General features: G+C 35.8%; 1 protein-coding gene across 1 annotated transcript in view; it reads left to right on the top strand.

Moving 5' to 3' along the window:
• LOC108742210 (MDS1 and EVI1 complex locus protein-like) overlaps nucleotides 1–20,848 on the top strand; it is an 89,881-nt gene extending 69,033 nt beyond the window's left edge. Inside the window, exon 2 of the mRNA XM_018477304.2 lies at nucleotides 14,703–20,848. Within this exon, the coding sequence (XP_018332806.1) occupies nucleotides 14,721–16,154 (1,434 nt within the window). The 5' untranslated portion in view covers nucleotides 14,703–14,720 and the 3' untranslated portion in view covers nucleotides 16,155–20,848. The remainder of the gene's footprint in view (nucleotides 1–14,702) is intronic.
• Nucleotides 20,849–21,818: the final 970 nt, after the last annotated feature.

Below are 21,818 nucleotides of genomic sequence, written 5' to 3'. Positions count from 1 at the left end.
TCCTTTACTTTTTACGAGAAATAATGGCTTATTTACGAAGCGATTTTAAGCAATACAGCATTAATCCTTATCCAATTAAGTAGTTTTAAATACATTGTGCACTTAATGTAGACCAATATGGCCATTTACAGCATGTAATTTAAATGAATATTTTCGAAGATATTACAGACTTAAAATTCAAGGACATAGCGGTTGCGGCGGTATCGGCCGGTAGGCCGGTTTGTATTGTCTAATGACAAAAAAGTTGTAATTGTTGTATATAAAGACATTCTATAGTATATTTACAATCAGCATTGCATCCGTGCGAGGTATAGTGTACAAATAATACCATTAAACCAATTTCTTATCCCGGTATGTTTGAGTGTTTGAAGAAGTTTCACTTCAGTAGCGTGTTGTATAATTACACGTTGTATTTTTTTTGTTATAAATAAAATTATTGATAAATCGGAAATAGTAATTTCATCAAAATAAGTGTTTGTAAAAGTGGTTTTTCTGGTTGTTAGCGGTCAAACCAAGTAGCACACTTTTGTCACCTTGCCTTGTATAAAAAATATATTCGTATAATAAATCAAGTCATACAGTAGTTACATTAGAAATGTCACAGAAGCTTGTACATTAAAGATGCCTCCTTTACACACTTCCCACAGTTTAACTCCTCGTATAATTTATGTTCATGAAAGAAATGTGACACTAATCTGCTTAAAACAGAAACATACGGACACTTCCTACGCTAATATTGCCATGTACATTTGCAAATTGTTAAGTCAAGTTTTCACTTAGATGGATTTAGTACCTGTCTTACACTGTTTTATATTCTGTTGCTTCCATGGTAATTTTATTGAGCGGTTTAGACTCTTTTTTTAACTGGAACAATTTCATAAAACTATCCATAATAATTTACGAATGTGGAAAGAATATCCAGTGACATTAAAAAGTTCAATAGCTTCAGGACGAATATTAGCTAATTGCGGCTCATGCGCATTAAATACCACCGGCCTACAGTTCGTCCTAAAAACATTCTACTTGCAGTTATTTAATCATGTTTTACAGTAATTACATTTTATTACATGTCATGATTAATACGGTAATGTTTTTATTTAAATAAGTGTGGAGCTGTTGTTACGTAGTTATACGATTTTATCAATAAATACATCTAATTGTAGGATATTTTTTGTTACATATTCGTCTGTTGCTGAGCCCTAAATCACGCGCAATGAAATCAATTAGAGGAGCTCTGTCTTTAACTAACTATAAAATGTAATGAATAGAAGTTTTCTGCTTGGTCGTCTCGTCGTGTTCCTCGTAAATCAAACGTTTTTCTGTCAGTTAATCATGCCTTCTTTTCATGTTAACCCTGTACGCGTACGCGTCAATAAAACTTGCTGAACGACTGCGTCGCAGTCGGCCTGGGTAGGAATTGAACTCGCCGCTAACGGTCTTTATTATCAATAAAAGTAACAATTAAATAACTCCTCACGATCATTTCAAAACATCGATAACAATATCGTAAACCACACCACGCTGTAGTGTTGTTTGCAACTACAAGCCTTTTGGAATCTAGTAGATGGGAATTTTATAAAAAAAAAATTTTTGTATGCGAAAAAAAATGTAACGTATTCGACTTTATTACCAAAATAGGTATATTACTGACAACGGCTATAGAAAGGTGACAAATGTTTGAAAGAAATCAAACTCGTCAAGAATACTTTGATAGTTCGTGGCGTCACAAAACGGAAATTCACTTATTGTTAGTTAACCTTAAGGATGTTTGGGAGGTATGTCAAAATGCTACGAGACAAATAAAAATTTGGAAGAACGTTCCTCATTCAATTCTAAAACTCCTGTAAAAATTACAAATCGATTCACTAAACCGTTAAAAAGTTACTGAAATTTTAAAAAATTGTAATTTTACACGTCATTTTATGGAGATTCGTTAACCGAACAGATTAAATTTATTTTTATTAACAGAAAAAAAGCTACCAGAAATTTCAAACTTTTATAATAAGTAACTTGAACTCTGGAGAATCACTTTAGCGTAAGGTTATTCAAATTCACTAAATGGTTATCGAGGAAAAAATGAAAAATTAGCTGAAAATCTCGTTTTTACTTGATAATATAATGATAATATTTATAATTGTCTGAAATAAATGCAATTTTAAAGTTTTAATTATTATTTAAACATATTAAAAAGTTTTACGCTCATTATTAATAGAGATTGAAACTAAATATTTTTTTGTTTCGAAGTTGAAATCAAGGCATATTCACTGCCAAAAGTCAGTTAAAAATTTTCCATATTATTCGTTATTTCTTATTTTATTCAAAGTTTTTGGTCAAATTCCAAATTGTATACTTTTTTTTTAGTATAGATAGTATTTATTTACCTCATGATATGCTGCAAAACCTAATTAATCACAAATTTCTAATTTTATGTACTCTTGTCTTCCATTGTACCTCCCAAACATCCTTAAAATGAATATGGGATAATATTTAAAAATAATTGTGAAATATTCGCTGGAAGAAACATTTATTCAAAAGAAGATATTTAAGATGAACTTCATTAATCAGAAACCTTTTTGAATGTACTACTTATAAAATTCGAGTGTATAAAGATATTTATCAGATATAGAAACAAGTAATTTCCAAAAGTATATTTCAATATTTATATGCATGTAATCGCCGTCTTTTCTTTTTTACTCGTTCACCTTTCTCTTTTGTCAGTTATTATTGATATGACCTTAACCTGATTAACTAAATAGGCAAAAAGGCACTTTTTCTACTTTCGCTCGACTATTTGCTAATTAAGTAAATTCGATAATTTTCATTTACATGAATAACTTCCTATTTTAATGACTGCCATGCGAAATCATAAAACTAGTCCGTACTATTATTATCAAGCACTCAGAAACAAATAAACCTTTCAATTTCCATGCTTTTAATGTATTTCCATCAAATTTTTAAAGAGCGATCAAAGGGGCCGAGGAGATAAGCTAAATTAATATTCATCATCACTACCAGTCCGTTTGAAAAGACGTTTTTTTCTTTACAATGAGTTTTACGATAATTACTATGGATAGTTAGTGTTCTTTACAGCCGTAAAAGTAATTAATGTTCTTAATGACTGCTTCTTACGGTTGCTTTAGTAATTATTTGCTAATAGCCATAATCAGTTTTTGCTGCAGTAACAAAAGAAACTGACATGTGCACGAGCAAATGTGTATTTCGTAAAACGGGATTGGTCAGAGAAGAAATGCAATGTAATAACTTCCCGCCCCTTTTTAAACAAATTTTACTTTGTTGTTTGAGTTATGGATTCCACAATCATTACCATAATTTAACTTCGATGTTCACAAATATGCTAGCCAAATGGACGATACCACTTGATTGAGATGATGTAATACTAAGGAACTCTATCTGTCAACAATGTAGTATCTGATGTGAAACAAACCAGGAAGAAAGCAGGGAAGATCAAAAAATAGATGTCCAAATTAAGTCTAATAGTAGAAGAACGGTTATATCTTTAGATAATCATGTCTGAGTTTCTTCTTTGAAATACAGTAGGGGAAGAAGTAGAGAGTTGCTTCCATGTTTTCTCCGTCATGGATTCTAAAGACAAATCACCAAAGAGTCAGGGATGTCTCTCTCATGGGAACAAACAATCATCAAGTTCAATTTCATGGCCAGTTGTCATATTCCGCTGTGCCATGAGCTGTTTTGATTGTTTTCGGTAAGATGATGTTTGATTTGGTTTAAGATGCCACTTGCATGGTGCTGTTAGAAGTAAGGAAGAACATCAGTGAGTATGCATTCTATCCGCCTACTTGCGTATTCTAGTCGAGCATCCAGCGTCTGGATGTGCCGCCGCAAAAAGGGCAAAAAGCAATCGTTAGGCCGCAGGATGTGCCTCCATGTTATTTACGACGTGCAGCGGCCAAGGCGATCACTGACCAGGATGTCGGACACTTGGTTTTTATTGTCGAGATAGGATTTTTAACTATAAAATTGTTGAAAGTTAAAACGGTCGAATGATTTACTTCGGAGTTGTATCGAAGTACATTGCAATGTCTGAAAAATAATATTTCTCTCGGTTGAAAGAAAATAAAAAATTGAGAGGTTAGAAAGGAAAAGATATTGATACAAAAAATTAGAAATGGAGAGATAAACTGTCCACTTCATAGTGCAATCATAGCAAAGATGATACTGGTTAATCATAAAAAAAATTGGTTGTCTGTAAAGTCGGTTTACTGACGATAGTTGAACGTGACAACGTCATAAGAAAATACTGATGGAATGGTTTCATTTTTCAAAAGAAAATTTTAATTTTATTTTTTTGATAGATATTTTGTATGGATATAGAGAAGGAGGTAAATGCAAATGTATTATTGTATAGCAGCTGTCCACGCGGACGCATCGCTCACTCGAGTAGGAGAGAGACAGATGTCGAACGCTGCCGAACGCGGAGGCCGATTGTGCCTCTTTGTCGCTCGTTCCGCGCTCTCGCTTGCACTTCAAGCCTTAAATGGAACGCCTCAGAGCGAGGTAACGCCGCATGAGTCATGTTTTTTCGTGCGTGCAGCCGGCTCCATCGAATTATAAGACGTTGTCACGTCAAAAAAGGTTAACCTTTAAATCTCCAGATTGTTGTAAGATGTGATACAACACTATCACTGTTAAGAGTGGTACATAATACTTATATGGAACCAGTTCCCTAATATTAGATACGTTTTATTATTGAGAAGAGCAATTTGGGATGATCTAGGAACTTTTAAAAACGATCCCAAACGAAGTTAGGCTTGGCGTCAACAGTGCGTGTGGCTTCAAAGGGTAGATCTCGTTTATATCATCAACATCATCATAAAGTCGTCAGTCCTAAGACTAGATGGACACGCACCTCCACTCAGACCTAATCTTCGCATTTCCCTAAAACTAGGACAACCCGCGCATCCTTAACCATTTTGCGAACAGTAATCTAATCTAGGTCTACCTCTACCCCTCCTAACTCCCGTTTCTGCCTCTAATATGTCTCTGACTAGACCTTTACAACGTTTGATAAATTGTAAGCTATTTAGAGTTTGCAATAACCCTTAAATTGATGTCATGTGATGATTTTCTATGAAAAAGTATACTTTAGACATCTCGGTACTATTCTAAATTATCCTAGGCAATGATTGAAGCTATACTCCCGTTGTGAGGTATGTCCAAGACAATTACATGATCTGATAACTGTTCTACGAACAAAGATCAACGATAGTGTCGTACAAATCCATTTAACAGTCAAAATTATTCTTGGATGCTGCCCTTCCAATCTTAACTGTAATATAGATATGCAATGCGACTAGCGGTAAAAAAAGACCATGTAGTCTATTATGTCGTTATTAATTATTTTAAGTGTACAATAAAAGGTTGCGTTGGTTGACGTAGTGTCTCGTATATCCGCGGTATTTCCCCGGCGGATAATCTGGCGTCGTTGGTTGTATCTATCGTACGGAACCAGTGGAGTTACGAGCTGCCCTTATAAAGCGAACATGTCAATTAGCGAACAAACAGCCGCGATTTGATGATGCGCCTTCCCGCTAACGGACGCGGACGCTGACGCTCTACCACTCCCTGCCTCTACGGTAGATTTATCGCAGAGACTGTAATTGCTGCCAGTATGCGCCTCTTCTCTTCCAGCTCGCTGACTGCCTTTTGCCTTTTGCTATATCTGCCAAACATGGGGAAGTGTGCGTTTCATCCCGTGGCAGTAATAGAGCAAAGTTGGAATTTTGAGTTTTTTTACTCACAGACTCAGCGCCCATCTCAGACAAGACGACAAGAATGGATTCGACTTGATGCTCGGCAATAAAACGTTTTTTCGTTTTCCAATGTTATTAGGAAATACTTGCATACGATCGTACGTTTTCTACTTCTTTAGCGTCTGTCACAATTTAACGAGTTATCCACTGGAGAAAATAAATATTTATATGTATACAAGTGGAAAACGGAATAGAAACTCCTTGTCAAAAAAGTAGAATAATGATTAAGATCATCCACGAGAAATGACCACAAGTCGACGAATCTTTGCATAATTTACGAAAGATTTATTACCTCCAAAGGCACTTCATATGCAACACCTGGCGTGACCAAATTAATACCAAAGTACCATAGTAAGTGCATAGGATACTGGGATTAGTTGCAGAAGGCAACGTACCTCTGACTGATATTATGACAATTATTTGCCTTTAATACTGTTGTACTCTACTGTCTTCAATAAAAAGAAGTCACTTCTATGCTCGCGAACGATTAATTTACAAAATTCGAAAAAGGTTGTTAAAGGTATATGTTTGGAGTGCGGCGCTGTACGGGTGCGAAACATGGACGGTTGGCGCTACGAAAAAAGAAAAGGTTAGAAATGTGATGCTACAGGCGAATGATAAAGATACCGTGGATAGAGAAGGTTAGAAATGAAGAGGTATTAGAAAGAATAGGAGAACAGAGGACTCTATGGAAGTCAATAAGAAATAGGCCAGATAGGTTGGTAGGACACCTTCTCAGACATGAAGGTCTAGTCAGAGACATATTAGAGACAGAAACAGGAGTTAAGAGGGGGGCAGGTAGACCTAGATTGGATTACTGTTCGTAAATAGTTAAGGATGTGGGTTGTTTTTGTTTTGAGGAAATGCGAAGATTAGCTCAGGATAAGAAAGAGTGGAGGTGCGTGTCCAACCAGTCTTAGGACTGACGACCTTATGAAGATGAATACTTTTGTTTGACTACAATTTAGTATCAATAAATAATGCCATTACCGAATGTGTTAAATCGAAATTCGTAAAAATACATTAAAAAATAGAAAGAAGCATATGCATAAATCTGGGTAGGTAGTGGTACCTATCGAAATTTGTTGTAATTCAAGTTTTAGCGTAAAATAATTGGAAAAATTGCAAAACGTGTTTTCACACTTTTTTGAACGTTTTTGGCAACTTTTACGACACATCTGAAATTAGCAAAGAAATTTTACCTAGATTATTAGGAAATATTCAGTTATTTCAACGATTTCTATTATTCATCAGATATTCCACGTATTTTATCTTACAAAATCTTCAGTTTTGAACCGACGGAATGATCTATTCTATGTTACTATTATCACCAATATCTAATCCACCAATAATGAGAAGAAATCTATTCAGAAATTTGCAATTGTAGGTGTAGAGTAACGCTTTAACATGGAATAGAATTCAGGTCAAGAATTTTTACACAAAAAACCGGCATTTGCGGTTAGAGAATCCTATCCTGCAATCCTTGCTTTGTAAAAAGCGATGAAATTTCAATTTCGATCGTTGGCTGGAGTCACTCACGCAAGCAGCACGTTTCTAATCCAATTATAAGCACATTTGTCATTGAATGCGCGACCGAAAAATGAATAAACAACAGGTCACTGTGTTATTACTATTACTATTATTACCATTCTTTTATTTTTCTTCTCGAGTTATATAACAAAATTATGAAATTATTTTGTGGTCTATTCGGAAAGCACATCTACCTACCTATACACTACACCGGTGGTTACTTCATGACCAAATTGCGGAATCAATTTCTCTATTTTACGAAATATAAAAGTAATTTTCCACTTCGTCCGCGATGTGCGCGAATTGGAATAACCAAAAAATCGGTTGTCTGTAAAGTCGGTTTACTGACGATAGTTGAACGTGACAACGTCATAAGAAAATACTGATGGAATGGTTTCATTTTTCAAAAGAAAATTTTATTTTATTTGTTTGATAGATATTTTGTATGGATATAGAGAAGGAGGTAAATGGAAACGTATTATTGTATAGCAGCTGTCCACGCGGACGCATCGCTCACTCAAGTAGGAGAGAGACAGATGTCGAACGCTGCCGAACGCGGAGGCCGATTGTGCCTCTTTGTCGCTCGTTCCGCGCTCTCGCTTGTACTTCAAGCCTTAAATGGAACACCTCAGAGCGAGGTAACGCCGCATGAGTCATGTTTTTTCGTGCATGCAGCCGGCTGCATCGAATTATAAGACGTTGTCACGTCAAAAACTAAAATATGAGTAATAATAAGCATTTTTGTTCAGGACATTCAAAGCTTTATGAATTTTAGAGATTGCAAACTAAACGTCAAAATCGTAGTCCTCATTTAGTACTTTAGACCAAAGCAAAACCAAGACAAAGTCTGGTTAATGGTTTTCATTTCCTGACAGTCAGTTGATGATGGTGCTGCAATTATTGTAATATCATTATTCAGAACATCAATGGGTAAGAATTGAGTAGTTCAAATGAACCAAAAGATAATATAAACAATTGGGATCTGTCAAATTGACATACACCATCTGGTGGCAAAATTTATAACTCGAATGATGGAAAAATTTACATAGGAACTGTGCACGCAAATTGTAAAATTTTTTATTAAATTTTCCCTAATCGGCGCCATGTTTTTAGGCTCCTCCTATTTGACGGATCCCAATAACGATAAATTTTATCATGTGCACCCAATTCTTCACTTCCATTAACTACACATACATATAGGCTTTAATGACCGACATCCATAGTCGACTTATAGTTAGGGCTGGAGAGTCTTGGTCTAAATAAATTGTTCTGTCCAGACGTTTCGTCGGCAATTGCGGCTGACATCTTTAGCAGTATTGAGTAAAAATCCCAACGGTGCATTTTGACCTAATCTAACCGTTCATTTTGACAAAGGTCCTTTTTATTCTACTACCTACATTAATTTCTAAACTAATTAAACTCCTATACAATTAAACGGGTTACTGCAATTCCGTTATCGACATTTAAAAATTGAAAATTGAAATGATATAAATAGTCATAAAATCTGAAAGTTTTTAACAAGCATATTGTGCGTTTCTTCTAATTGTAAGTAGGCTTAGCTTTTTTTCATTTTTTTTAACTGCATTTCCCGTTATATGCTCGTTCACCGTTTAGCACCGCGTTGTGACAACGGACGAAGTGCGTTAAGTGTAACGTATGTGTGTGAAAACTGGTCCAATTAAAAATGCAATTAAACTAAAACATAAACGTGTTAATTATAAATAAAAGGATGCAGTGAATGCAAGGTGTTGAAAAGATTGACTGCATGCTTCATAAAAAATAACAAACCGTTTAATTTTCTGACGTGTTTCCGCAAATGGAGCAATCACATTTAACAGTTAGATGTAGGTAATTGTTTCTTCCTTCATTTAGCGGGCAATTTATTATAGAAAAGAGAAAGCTGATTAGTAAAAGACTGATTATAATGGGCCACCGAAAATATGGAAACATTCGTCGTCCAATTTTATTAATTTATATCTTCCGTAATAATACGGTATACAACTACCCTGACATTTCAATGGTTGAATGCAAATTGACCTTAGTTGTCTTATTTGTGTATAACGAATAATAAAATGTCATTGCAATTTTTGGAAGACTGGTTTTTGTGAAGGTGATTTTCTGAATTCACAGAATCTCTTAAAAAATAGAAATTCTTTATTACCAATTTTTGCATTACCTACATCAAAAGCATATTGACTGAATAACCGGTGTATAACATTTCCTAATATGCAATAATCTATATTTGATTATAGATGATAATATTCAAAATGACGCTTTAACCGGTGATGTTTCTTGCATGTCCTTACCCTAAATCAAAAATTGATTAATTGCAACTGCACTGTTCTAAATTCAAATTTTGACAGGACTCACATTATTACTAGTCATCATCATAAGGTCGTCATCTAATCTAGGTCTACCTCTACCCCTCTTAACCCATGTTTCTGCCTCTGACTAGATCTTGCCTGAGAAGGTGTCCTACCAATCTATCTTGCCTATTTCTTATTGACTTCCATGGAGTCCTCTGTTCTCCTATTCTTTCTAATATCTTTTCATTTCTAACCTTCTCTATTCACGGTATCCTTATCATTCGCCAGTAATACCACATTTCGAACAGTACAGCGCTCCAAACATACACCTTCAACAATCTTTTTCGAAATTCTAAATTAATCGTTCGCTAGCATAGAAGTGACTTCTTTATATTGAAGACGACTCGATCCTGCGCTATCCTCTGATTTATATCCCTTCCACTCCTTCCGTCCTGACTTATCTGACTTCCTAGACACCTAAAATCAGCAGCTTCTTCTAATCATTTGTCTCCTATCTTTATATTACCGCTCTTTCCCTACTACTTTTCCCTTGCATACCAGTATTTTTGTTTTACATTTATTATTACTAATATAATGAGATAAATCAGTATCTGTGTACTGAAAGCTCAACTGCTAATGAAAGCTTTTAGATTACTTAATGCCTCTTATTCACGTTCTTCCTCTGCTTCTCATATTTGTTAGAAATTTTAGATTAGCTAAGTGAATTGATTTAGTGTTTCATTTGACGCTTTCGGTTGATTTGCTACGATAAAGGCTAGAAAAGTGAGTAAAGCCAGGTCGTGAGTGAGGTGTACGGGTTCAACGGTTTCGGGGCATGGACTCAGAAGGAAATACAGTTTCCTATTGTTCCTGATACGGACACGTACTTGACGGTTATTTCCCAAATTAACGGTAAATTGTGTGACAGGTTTCGCACGAGCAACTTTTACCAACAGTACGGCTTGTGGACGCTACAAATCCCCATCGATTATTATCCTTTCTTGTCATTATATTGATAGTGTATCTAACGTTCTTGTGCCGATTTGTTCTTATTATATACATTTTACATTACTCTCTTGGTCATTTGCGAGAGCGAACATTCAAGAATGCAGTAAATGTTCTAAGCATTTTGAATTCGTGTTGAAAGTCTGCGAAAGTCTTGTGTTTGCTTGTCAGTGGAATAAAATGGGTGTAAATGCATAAACTGTTACAGCCCATTTCAACTTGTTTGAATTGTGACCTTGAAGAAATCTGCGCGAAGATAGAAAGAATACACACTAGGCGTGAGCGAGACAGAAATAGTCGGAACAAGCTTGAACGAGCAGAGCTCTCTATGGGCGCTCTTAAAAGATTGGCTAGAACTGTACAGTACTAGACGGAAATGTTTAGCAATTTCTTAAAACAAAAATGTACATAAATTAACAATAGAAAACAAAGCAAAAGTTTTATAGGGGTCTAGAACGTTAAGTTAATTCACTTGTTATTATTTTTGGCTAAATATGCTTTTAAATAAAGCATATTCTTAAATTTTAACGAGGCAGTTTAAATAATTTTGCAAACGCTACTGTACACTTTTGTCTAGCTCTCGCTCGCTGATCGGTGAAGAAATGAGCTCCGCAGACAAATATGATTGAATTTGGAATTATGCCACGGCGCATCCTAATAAAGGGAAAGGGCATAACTCCATCTTCTTGAAACGAACAATAATTCCCTAAGCATTAAGTATTCCTGATTTTCGCATCATCATATTGGGCGGTTTCTCGATAAACAATTTGAAATGTTGTTTTCGCTGTGTCACTTCTTCAAACACATGTTACCTGATCAGACAGAGTATGAATAATGGGAGACACGTTTATGAACAATACTGTCTGGAGTGTAAATTTGCAAAACAGATGTTCAACCGGCAAGAAAAACGGTTAAGCTGGTGTTAATTAGCAGCCCGTTGTAGTTACACGTATGTATTCAACAGGTCGACACTACTATCGTACCCACAAACAACTACGTTTGTACCGTTTGCTTTGTTGTTTGCACTCGGCGATGATATAAACACTTCATTCGCGAACATTATTAATCACTCGGCCACAGGTGAAGCTTACTGTGACTAATAAGCTGCAATTTGTAACGAGACTGCCTTCGCTCTTTGATTCCAAAGCGCGTCATAACATCTCGGATTCGCCTTTGTAAATTTCGTCATCCGTTGGCGTACTCAACAGGGTATTTAATTGAACAATAATAATAATAACAACAGCATACTTAACAATTATTTTTTTACTCACCCTAAATTAAGCTGTCTTGTACTTTGAATTCCGTGGTGTTGATGTAAGTTTCACTGAAAGAAAAAATTTTCTTGTTAATTCCAAATACATATACCTACTTCTATAAAAAAAATCAAACTAAAGGAACAATAAATAACGTGAAAAATTGTTAGTACATGAGGGCTGAGACGGGGTTACTGTTTACGTTACCCAACGATTGTAGAATTTATTTAATTTTGAACTAATACTGAAACTTCTACAATGCACCCGTTACGTAACAATATGGAGAGAGGGGTAAGGTCAGGCTCCTTTATGTGGGGCAGAGGAACTCAAAAATAGATGTATAAAGTTTAGATCGTAGACCTAGTGACTTTTTAATGGACATGTAAGAGCAAATGACGTCATTCAATTCTGCGCAGTCGCTATGCAATTTCAGTATTTGAGGTTATAAATTATTTTCACAAGTTGGTATGTACATACATACCAATTAATTAAATAACGGAGCTACCAATGCGAATCGCTTATGATTACTAATTTAATTACCTAATGAATAATAATATACCGAAGTAATTTCTAATAAATTGATTTCAAAATTTATAACAAATATGGTAAATACATGAAATCACTTCCACATGCGTTTAGTTTGAGAGATCCGTTAAGATATTTGCACATTAATGTCTCCAGTACTTGTAAACTCGTCAACGTTTCTATTCATTGTTCTGCTTCCCTTAGTTCATTTACATTTACAGTACGTCACTTATACGCAAGATTTCTTCTTAGTTTATCTTTCCCTGCACTGTTTTCTTTTTAGCATAATACACCTTATTAGTACAGCAATGTTCATGAATGTAATGTATATTTAGAAAAATTCTCTTCCATGATTATTGAGTAGAAAAAAAAATGTCCGACATGAATAAGTTATCGAAGTTGTTATTAACTCATGAATGTGCATAGATCATTAATTTCACATGATCGCGAATAATAACTTTTGTTTGCTTCATTCGTAAGATCAAGGTCTTTAATATCAGAGTAAATAACAATAAAAATAATTAAAATTCAGATGGTTTAATGAATAACGAAGTATGGAATTTTTTTCCATTCTCGTTACGCAAAACAATTGCTTACAAGCGCACGTTTCAAAGCCGCAGGAAGGAGAGAATCAAGGCAATTTAAGGTAGATCGAGTTACTTTTTTCAAATTGTTTTTTTTTTTATATTATTGGGCGAGGTCTACAGCACCACCCATTCCTCTACTGACTCTCTATTTCTGTTGCATACTGCGTCATAGACGTCATCGGAAACTTAAAAAAATTAATGAAGTTATTTTCTCCTTATTGGCTCAAATATCTGACGGATTAGATTTGTCTAATGGAATGTCTTTTGATATTGCATATTCTAAACTGTTTGAGGTTGAAGTTAAAACCTTTTTCGTCAGATACTGAAATAAATTCCATATTGCCTGAGGTATCTAACAATGGAAAAATAGTAAATTGCAATTATCGATTAAATATGGGATAATAAAAGCGAAAAATGGCGCAAAGTGATCGATTTAGCTGGATTTAGTAAGCGGTTTAAAGGATTACTTTAAAGCCAAAAACATTTATGCCTAGAGCATTTATCAATTAAACTCTTCTAATACCTTTCATAGGTCATTACTCTGAAAAAATCTTTGGTTGAATATTTCATATTCCATAATTGTAGTTTGCAACATTTTATAGAATAAAGGAATGTAAAAGAATCTTTCGTTTACGTCAAGACGTGCTATAAACATTCTTTTGACCATTTGAAGAGCGATTTTGTACTCAGATAACTTGAAAAATTTGCTCACGTCGCGTGCACTGATTAATGATGTGATCTTTTTAATGCATCTTCATCAAGGTCTTCGTTTTTTAGATGAACAATAAACTTACATTTACATAACGTCATATGTATATCTTTATATGGTAACTGGAACGTGTGTATGGGAAACTCTTTTGTTTAAATTATTGAATTGATGGATGATACTGAGATGGCTTTTTAAAAATTAAGAAAAGTTTTCATTTTTTATAGTTACGTGCCCACAAATGATTATTTCCTGGCATTCAGCCTAGAATATGTTCGAAAAATTTTTGAAAATTCAATAGCCAATAAATTTAATTGAACGAGAACGTAAATTCTTACTGATCTTCTTGATTTATGAAAAACGTTCTCCCCTTTCTTCACATTTTATGACTTCGTATCTTCGTATCTCTTACGGAACCCGATAGAATTTCCATTTTCTTCGTGTATATTATTATTGTCTTCATCTTCAATTGCGCACATAGTGTAAAGATTCTAAACAATTCCGTTGGGTATTTGCCAACAGCTTATAAATCCTCGCAGCTGGCCGTGCGTCCATTGTCTCGTCCGCATCGCGCCATCTCGTGTGGCATGTAAACAGCCCGAAACAAACAAGTAACGCGAAACTCAACGCTGTCTCAGATCTTCGTATGGATGTAGTACGCGGCGTGTCGTTATCTGCGACATTACGGCTCTTATGTCACGTCGGCGAGATATGTTTGTCGGAAGAAGCTCTATTTCACTCACTTCGCACTAAATCTTGATGCTCGAAAACATGGGAAGCCCCGTTAGCGACCACGACACACGAAACGGATTAACACCGACGCCTTTACTGAAACATACAAATGGACATTCACATTTTATCGCTGTTTCTGTTACCACGGAGGTTTCCTTAATGTTTTACGATAAATCTACCAAATCTCTTGGACCTTTATACCTTTGATCGCATATAACTTAACTCTTAGTAAACGCATTTCTAATAAAAATTTTCTTTTGTTACAGGTCTTTTCCACTATCTGAATGAGCGTTGTGGATTCTGCCCTCCCGTGGCTCCGGTACTTCCCCGCACCACCCTGCACGATGCGCGAAAAAGACTCCTCTCCTCGCAAGATGTTGGTGGCGACAAGTGGTCATAGTTCTCCAAAACAAGCTGCCGTCTATCCTCTTTCGATTCGGGTACCACCTGGAGATGACATGCCATTCGATCTGTCCCGAAATACCAGATCTCCAGGTCCACACATGTCTCCAGCAGGTAGGCCTCCTCCTGGGCCACAAGAGGGCGACGATCAACCTCTTGATCTCAGGGTAGAACATAAAAAATTATCGCTCATGATCATGAGAAGACATGTCGAAGACGAAAACAGAAATCTTATATCTCCGTCTGCTAGTGTAGGAAGTGATAAAGAAGATGGCACGGGAGATCGAACAAGCCCTTCTAGCAGTCAGAGTAACAGCATAAGCAACGAAAATAAAAACTCCCACGCGGTTAAACCGTTTAACCCTCAGATACCTGGCTATCCGGTTTTATTCCCTCCTCAACCTATTCATCCTATGATGTTGGCCATGTATGAGGCTCAACGTAGAGACAAAGTTCATAACCTGCCATTACAGTATCCGAATTCTCCTCCAGGATATCCTCAGAGGTATCCGTTTCTGAGTCCGTCCATACTCAGTCCTCCGGTTAATCAAGTTCCTTTCGATATGCTTAGAGCTCCTCCACAAGCGCCACCCAAAGCATTTCCAGACACACCAGCCAATAAAATGAAAGACAGATATGCATGCAAGTTTTGCGGGAAAGTTTTTCCCAGATCTGCTAATCTCACACGTCACCTGAGAACACACACGGGTGAACAACCGTATAAGTGCAGATACTGCGAGAGATCGTTCAGTATATCTTCCAATCTTCAAAGACACGTCAGAAACATCCACAACAAAGAGAAACCGTTTAAATGTCCACTCTGTGACCGTTGCTTTGGTCAACAGACTAATTTGGACAGACACCTAAAGAAGCACGAAGCAGACGGTCCGACGATTTTGGACGAAAGAAATCTTCAACGAAGAAGTTTAACAAATAGAAATGTGGGTGAAGATTCGTACTTCGAAGAGATAAGGTCTTTCATGGGTAAGGTTACTGACGGAAGAATATTACCTCAATTGCAAGGGTCGAGATCTTTAGCCAACTTTCCTATTCCTATACCGCAGAAAATTTACGAAATGTCAAAACTTCAACTGCCTTCCGTTGACCAAACGCAGAATTCAACGTCTCCTGTCGAAGGAAAATCTTATGGTTCAGACAAAGACAACCTATCCTCACGATCTTCAACAACATCCGAAACCTCGATATCACCTAAAGATGAAGAAATGAGTGAAAATAACAATCACCAAAAGAAACAGTCACGGCAAGGTGATTCCGATGAGATATCTTCAAAATGTAACGACGTTAATAATACCTGATTTTCATCAAACAAACAGCAACCTATTTTCCAAAAAAATGATAATGTGATAAAAACATTATACTTCAAACACGACACACAGGAAGCATTTACACATCTGGTAAGGTACGTACTTGTAAGTTAAAATTATTGTACTATCGCGAATTGCTGTAATGGCTAGGAAACTTTTGCAAAAGTCCGGAAAATGCGAGAAAGGCAGCACGAGATGTCTCAAACAGACATGTGGCGGTCGTTCAGTTTTAGTACAAAAACAATTCTTGTTAGTATTATTTTATTACTTTTTGGAATGAAAACGAGGAAATGCGTCAGTTTGATAAATGTCGTGTTAACTTTCTCTGTATAAGAAGCGTAAGTTTTGTATAATTGGAACTCGTAAAAGTAATTTGTATTCGAATGCAAATGCAACTTCTTTAACTGTCAACGAAGCAAAGTGCCACAGTTGTTTATCGTCATGCTCAACTTTTTGCCAATTCGAGCACCTACTTTCACTGATGGGAGCTAAGAAAATAATAGCTATCGTTCTGATCAGTTTTTTGCTAACAAGTGAACCTTTTTAACTCAAAAACACCGTAAGCATCGTTTTTAAAATGTTACCAGTGAGGAAGGTCTATTCACTTTCATTCCCTTTTTGCAACGATACCATAAATTAATTTGCAATTCCTAACCAATGTATCCAATACTCATTAGAAAAGGAAGAGATTTAATGAAGCTGACACTTCAAACATAGACAGGCGGGTTAATGTGACAAGTACCTAGTAGTGTAAACTGGTATTTAACGAACGTTATAGACAGTGCAGAGGTAGGTATATGATCGGAACCTTGTGCTCCATATTGCATAACGATGTACATAGCAATATGAATAAAAAGCTAAGGAATCTGAAACCACCCAGCTATGCATTTTTTCGTATATCGGCTTAGATTACCAATGTTTCTTGAGCAGCGGAACACGTGCAGAATTACAATCACCACTACCTTCATCCTTTTAGATGTCCTTGCCAAGATTATGTTCTTAATATAAATTTTCTGTGTCACACGCTGATCTAAATTTTATTTTGTATATGCACTCATTTTTCATACATTATTTAAATCACCAACAACAACGTATCAACAGCCTACAGTTCACCGACTACAAACACTTACATTCATTTATCTTTTCACAACTTGCTGTCATTATTGGCATGATAAGACACTAACATTTCTCAAATCATACCAGCGCATTATTAACTACTTATTACACGTGTAAGAATTGTCAGCAAAGGTTTAATGATGGATTTCTTCACTGCTGCACTGCTTCCTTCTTGATGTACGATAACCCTACTTTTTTCTTTTTTAACCTCAATTTCTGTAGTTTCTTAAATTTATATTCCTGTTATTGTTACGAGTAAACCCCTGTGTTTTGGCCATTTTGTAAAAAAGTCTGGTAGTATCAACTTCAACTTTCTGTTGGATGTGACGAAATGTTCTTGTTTTAATGGGTTTACTGTTACGGCTTTAAAGATCATTCGATTGTTTAAGTTATACTTGAAAAAGTAAATCTTTACACAATGGCGTAACCTGTTATAAACACCCACAGCATCATTAGGTACTTGAACTGCATTAGATGCATGCAAGTACGAGAAAAACATACGTTCTCAGATCAAGTAGGTGCCTCCACCCAGCAAATCTCTTGTAATGTGTACGTCCATTTTTTATGTTTATGTCTCTTTTTCACTTGACTAGCACCCAAAAATTTCACAAGGGACTTCGCCTACGCGTAACTATTGCAGCGAAGTGCTCTTTCAGTTAGTAAAGTGGAACCAACTTTCCAAAATTACACAATGAATTAATCAGATCAAGTTCTCACAGAAGGAAGTAATTTTGATCCCAAATCAACACAAAAGTGCATAGGGATTTTAGTGTTTTCGTTTGTTAGGTTCTGCAGAACAACAAATAAAAATGATCGCCACATCGTAGATTTTGTGATAGATTCCAGAAAAAGTGTTAAACAACAGAAATGACGTGTGAACTCCAATGGTGATAACCATAATAACAAAAGTCCGTACAAATCTTACAGCTAGACCGTTAATTCTGTTGGGTTCTGTAAAACGATGTTAGAACAACAGTGGCCGCATCATAGATCCCTGTGATACGCCCCAGTTTAGTTGTTATGTTCTATAAAAGTCGAAAACCTTTCGATTTCTCGCGTTCTTGGAAACGGATCGTTAATTCTAAGCCCGAGTCTCTTTATATTCCGTAAAGGTGGTAATATACAAACACCCACGAGGCAGGATCATCTGCTTATGGAAGCGGAGCAGCAGATTTGCAACAGCGATCGCAGGAAAGCGCCAGGCCACGAGAGAGCATGCATAGAGCGCAGTTATCCGTGGTATTTGCATAGTAAGGAGGGTGTGTCCCAGCTGTTGGTTGTATTGTAGTTGCAAAGAGGTGCTGTCGACGCCGTCGCCACTTGCCTTCGTTTTCGTTATAAATTGACGATATAAGTACAAAGCTTAACTTAACCTATCGGCTATCACAACACATAAATGGCATAATGCGATGCATAGAAACCTGTCTTGCAGTTTCAGTATCTTTTGTATCATGCTTTTTCGATTGTAATTTGTAAAAAATTTTGTTATTTCTGGCATCAAGAAAAATGTTGAAATCTCTTTTTAATAGTTCGTTGTCGTAAAGATTTATGGATACAGTGTAATAATTATCGCGATAAATATTTTAAATTTTTACAGAATTATTAACACATTGTCAAACTTTAATTGTTCATTAGTATATTGTTTATGCTTTCGTCTATTTCTTTTAAAATTATTCTACAATATAACGACTTCTAAAACTAGGCCTTAGTGAGTCTCGGATTCTGCCATAACTAGGTATCATACACGTAATGATACCGCTGGATTCAATAAATAATTTAAGCAGAACTCATTCATTTTATTTTCGTAAATTCTACCAACTACGTACATAGATATTTATGTATACGTTTCCTTTAATCTAACGCCTGTTTAACGACAGGATTTTAAAATGACTGTTGATGGACATGGGTACTTTCATGCGTTATCCGCAGCGTTACAGTTACTCGCCTTTGGCAAGTAATAATTTTTCCGTTTTCGCAGTTTCCGAAACAAATTACAAATGTTAACTTAATCTAGATCTTTATTGGCAACATAACATAGAGGTGTATGGAGAATCAAACGAGAGAGTAGGTACCTATATACCATATATACAGTTATCGTTCAGTACATTTATCTATTTTAATTCCCGTCTGTTACTAACATTATGGGCGTATATTTTCAACCGTTATATAAAGCGGTCTTTTTGATGTCGTTTGCGGCACTGACCTTACGCGAATCTTTGAGTAAACGTGGTAGATACAGCATCGAGAATCAAGCAAGCGAGAAAGAAAGAATGAAATAAAGAACGAATAAAAAAAAAAAGAAAACGAGTTGAGTGCTTGCGGGCCAAGGCAGAGCCCCGAGGTTACGTAATTGATTTGTCGAGTGGCTTCGTGCATGTGGCACTGCTTCTCGAATTATAAATGGCCTGAACTGGTTAAAATTAACACCTTTATTCAGAGGACGAAATCGATATCGACCATTAATCACAGCCTGCTTGGACTGCAACAAGCAGCCTCCTCGTGAATCTCGTTGCCCTGATGAATTATTAATACGTCACGATTATTCTCTTTTCAATTGCCTTAATCTTATCAGACGCTCCGTGTAAGGAGCACTTGCCTTTGTGACAAGCTACTATTAAAATGTTTCCTTGACTTGGCATTTGCATTTATTAGGACCTTGCGATTTCTGCAGAAAATGTAGCGATTCTAAAGAAAAACGGAACTTCAAATGCCCTAAGAAGCATCGTCAGGTAAAAATGCAAAGGGTCCTCTCCAGAAACCAAAAAGAGACAATACTGAATACTGATAAAACACAATTTTATAAGACCAATCGGCAAAATATGTAAACTGATAAATAAAAGTATCATTATTTTATTCAACCAGAAATATATAAATTCTAAAACTTTGCAGATACTATTCTATTACTTTAAGCTACTTCAATCACACTATTTTACTAAACTCTAGTAATAATAACCTCGATAATCCGAACCCCCGCTAATCGGAACGCCTCTATAATTCGAAGGACATCTCCGTCCTGGTCACCCGGTCTTTAAGACGCTATCACCCAGTGATTAAATAAATTCGCAGTACTGTGGTATTCATTTTAGGTGCTACACGTCGATTTTTTGTTCGTCGCGTGAAAACGAAGATGTATTGGAAGAATCCAAACCGCAACAAATATTCCACATACTTCAGTTGTGTCTGCATTAATTCATTGCTTGGAATAGGCTAGTGAAGTGCCTATATATTTAATTCCAGGAAAACTGCTATTGCGTAAATTGAGGGTCACTTAATGATACTTGCCCAAATTCCATACTAAATTTTTTTAAAAAAAGTGTAATAATAGATACGTGAGCACCTAAAATACTTAATAATTTAGATTATTTTGTACCTTCGATTACAAAAATCTTTGTTTCTTTTCAAAAAAATCTTTTCAAAATATCTAGATACTGAAATCCGAACGCTCCACAGATCCGAACACAGTATAAATTTCGGTTGTTCGGATTATTGAGGTCCTACTGTGTTCTATTTACTACATATCCATCAAGGATTCTCGAATTATCCTTATTTGAAAATCAATAAATATGAAATTCAATTGAATTTTCCAACATTAATNCGATTATTATCCTTTCTTGTCATTATATTGATAGTGTATCTAACGTTCTTGTGCCGATTTGTTCTTATTATATACATTTTACATTACTCTCTTGGTCATTTGCGAGAGCGAACATTCAAGAATGCAGTAAATGTTCTAAGCATTTTGAATTCGTGTTGAAGTTGGTAAATTGAGTGAGAAATTCTTCAAAATAATCGAAATGAATTAGCAATAAAATCGACCAATGTTTGTAAAGATGTGAACATGTGGAAAATATTACTGTCTTCTACAGTTACTGTGGACTCAGATAGTCAGTAAGGTCTTCCAGTGTTCCTTAAATTTTTATTACAATAAAATAGAGTCTTCCATAAAAAATCTGCAATCTTCCCCTTCCTAAAAAGTAGATCAAGACCAAAACCAAAATCAAGACTGCGAAAGTCTTGTGGTTGCTTGTCAGTGGAACAAAATGGGTGTAAATGCATAAACTGTTACAGCCCATTTCAATTTATTTGAATTGTGACCTTGAAGAAATCTGCGCGAAGATATAAAGAATACACACTAGGCGGGCGCAAGACAGAAATAGTCGGAACAAACTTGAACGAGCAGAGCTCTCTATGGGCGCTCTTAAAAGATCGGCTAGAACTGTACAGTACTAGACGAAAATGTTTAGCAATTCCTTAAAACAATAATGTATGTAAATTAACAATAGAAAGCAAAGCAAAAGTTTTACAGGTGTGTAGAACGTTGAGTTAATCCACTTGTTATTATTTTTGGCTAAATATGCTTTCAAATAAAGAATATTCTTAAATTTTAACGAGGCAGTTTAAATAATTTTGCAAATGGTACTGTACACTTTTGTCTAGTTCTCGCTCGACGATCGGTGGAGAAATGAGTTCCGCAGACAAATATGATTGAATTTGGAATTATGCTACGGCGCATCCTAATAAAGGGAAGGAGCATATCTC

The sequence above is a fragment of the Agrilus planipennis genome, unplaced genomic scaffold (genome assembly GCF_000699045.2).
Source record: "Agrilus planipennis isolate EAB-ADULT unplaced genomic scaffold, Apla_2.0 scaffold3, whole genome shotgun sequence".
Lineage (NCBI taxonomy): Eukaryota > Metazoa > Arthropoda > Insecta > Coleoptera > Buprestidae > Agrilus > Agrilus planipennis.
This window is presented reverse-complemented; position numbering and strand designations above follow the sequence as displayed.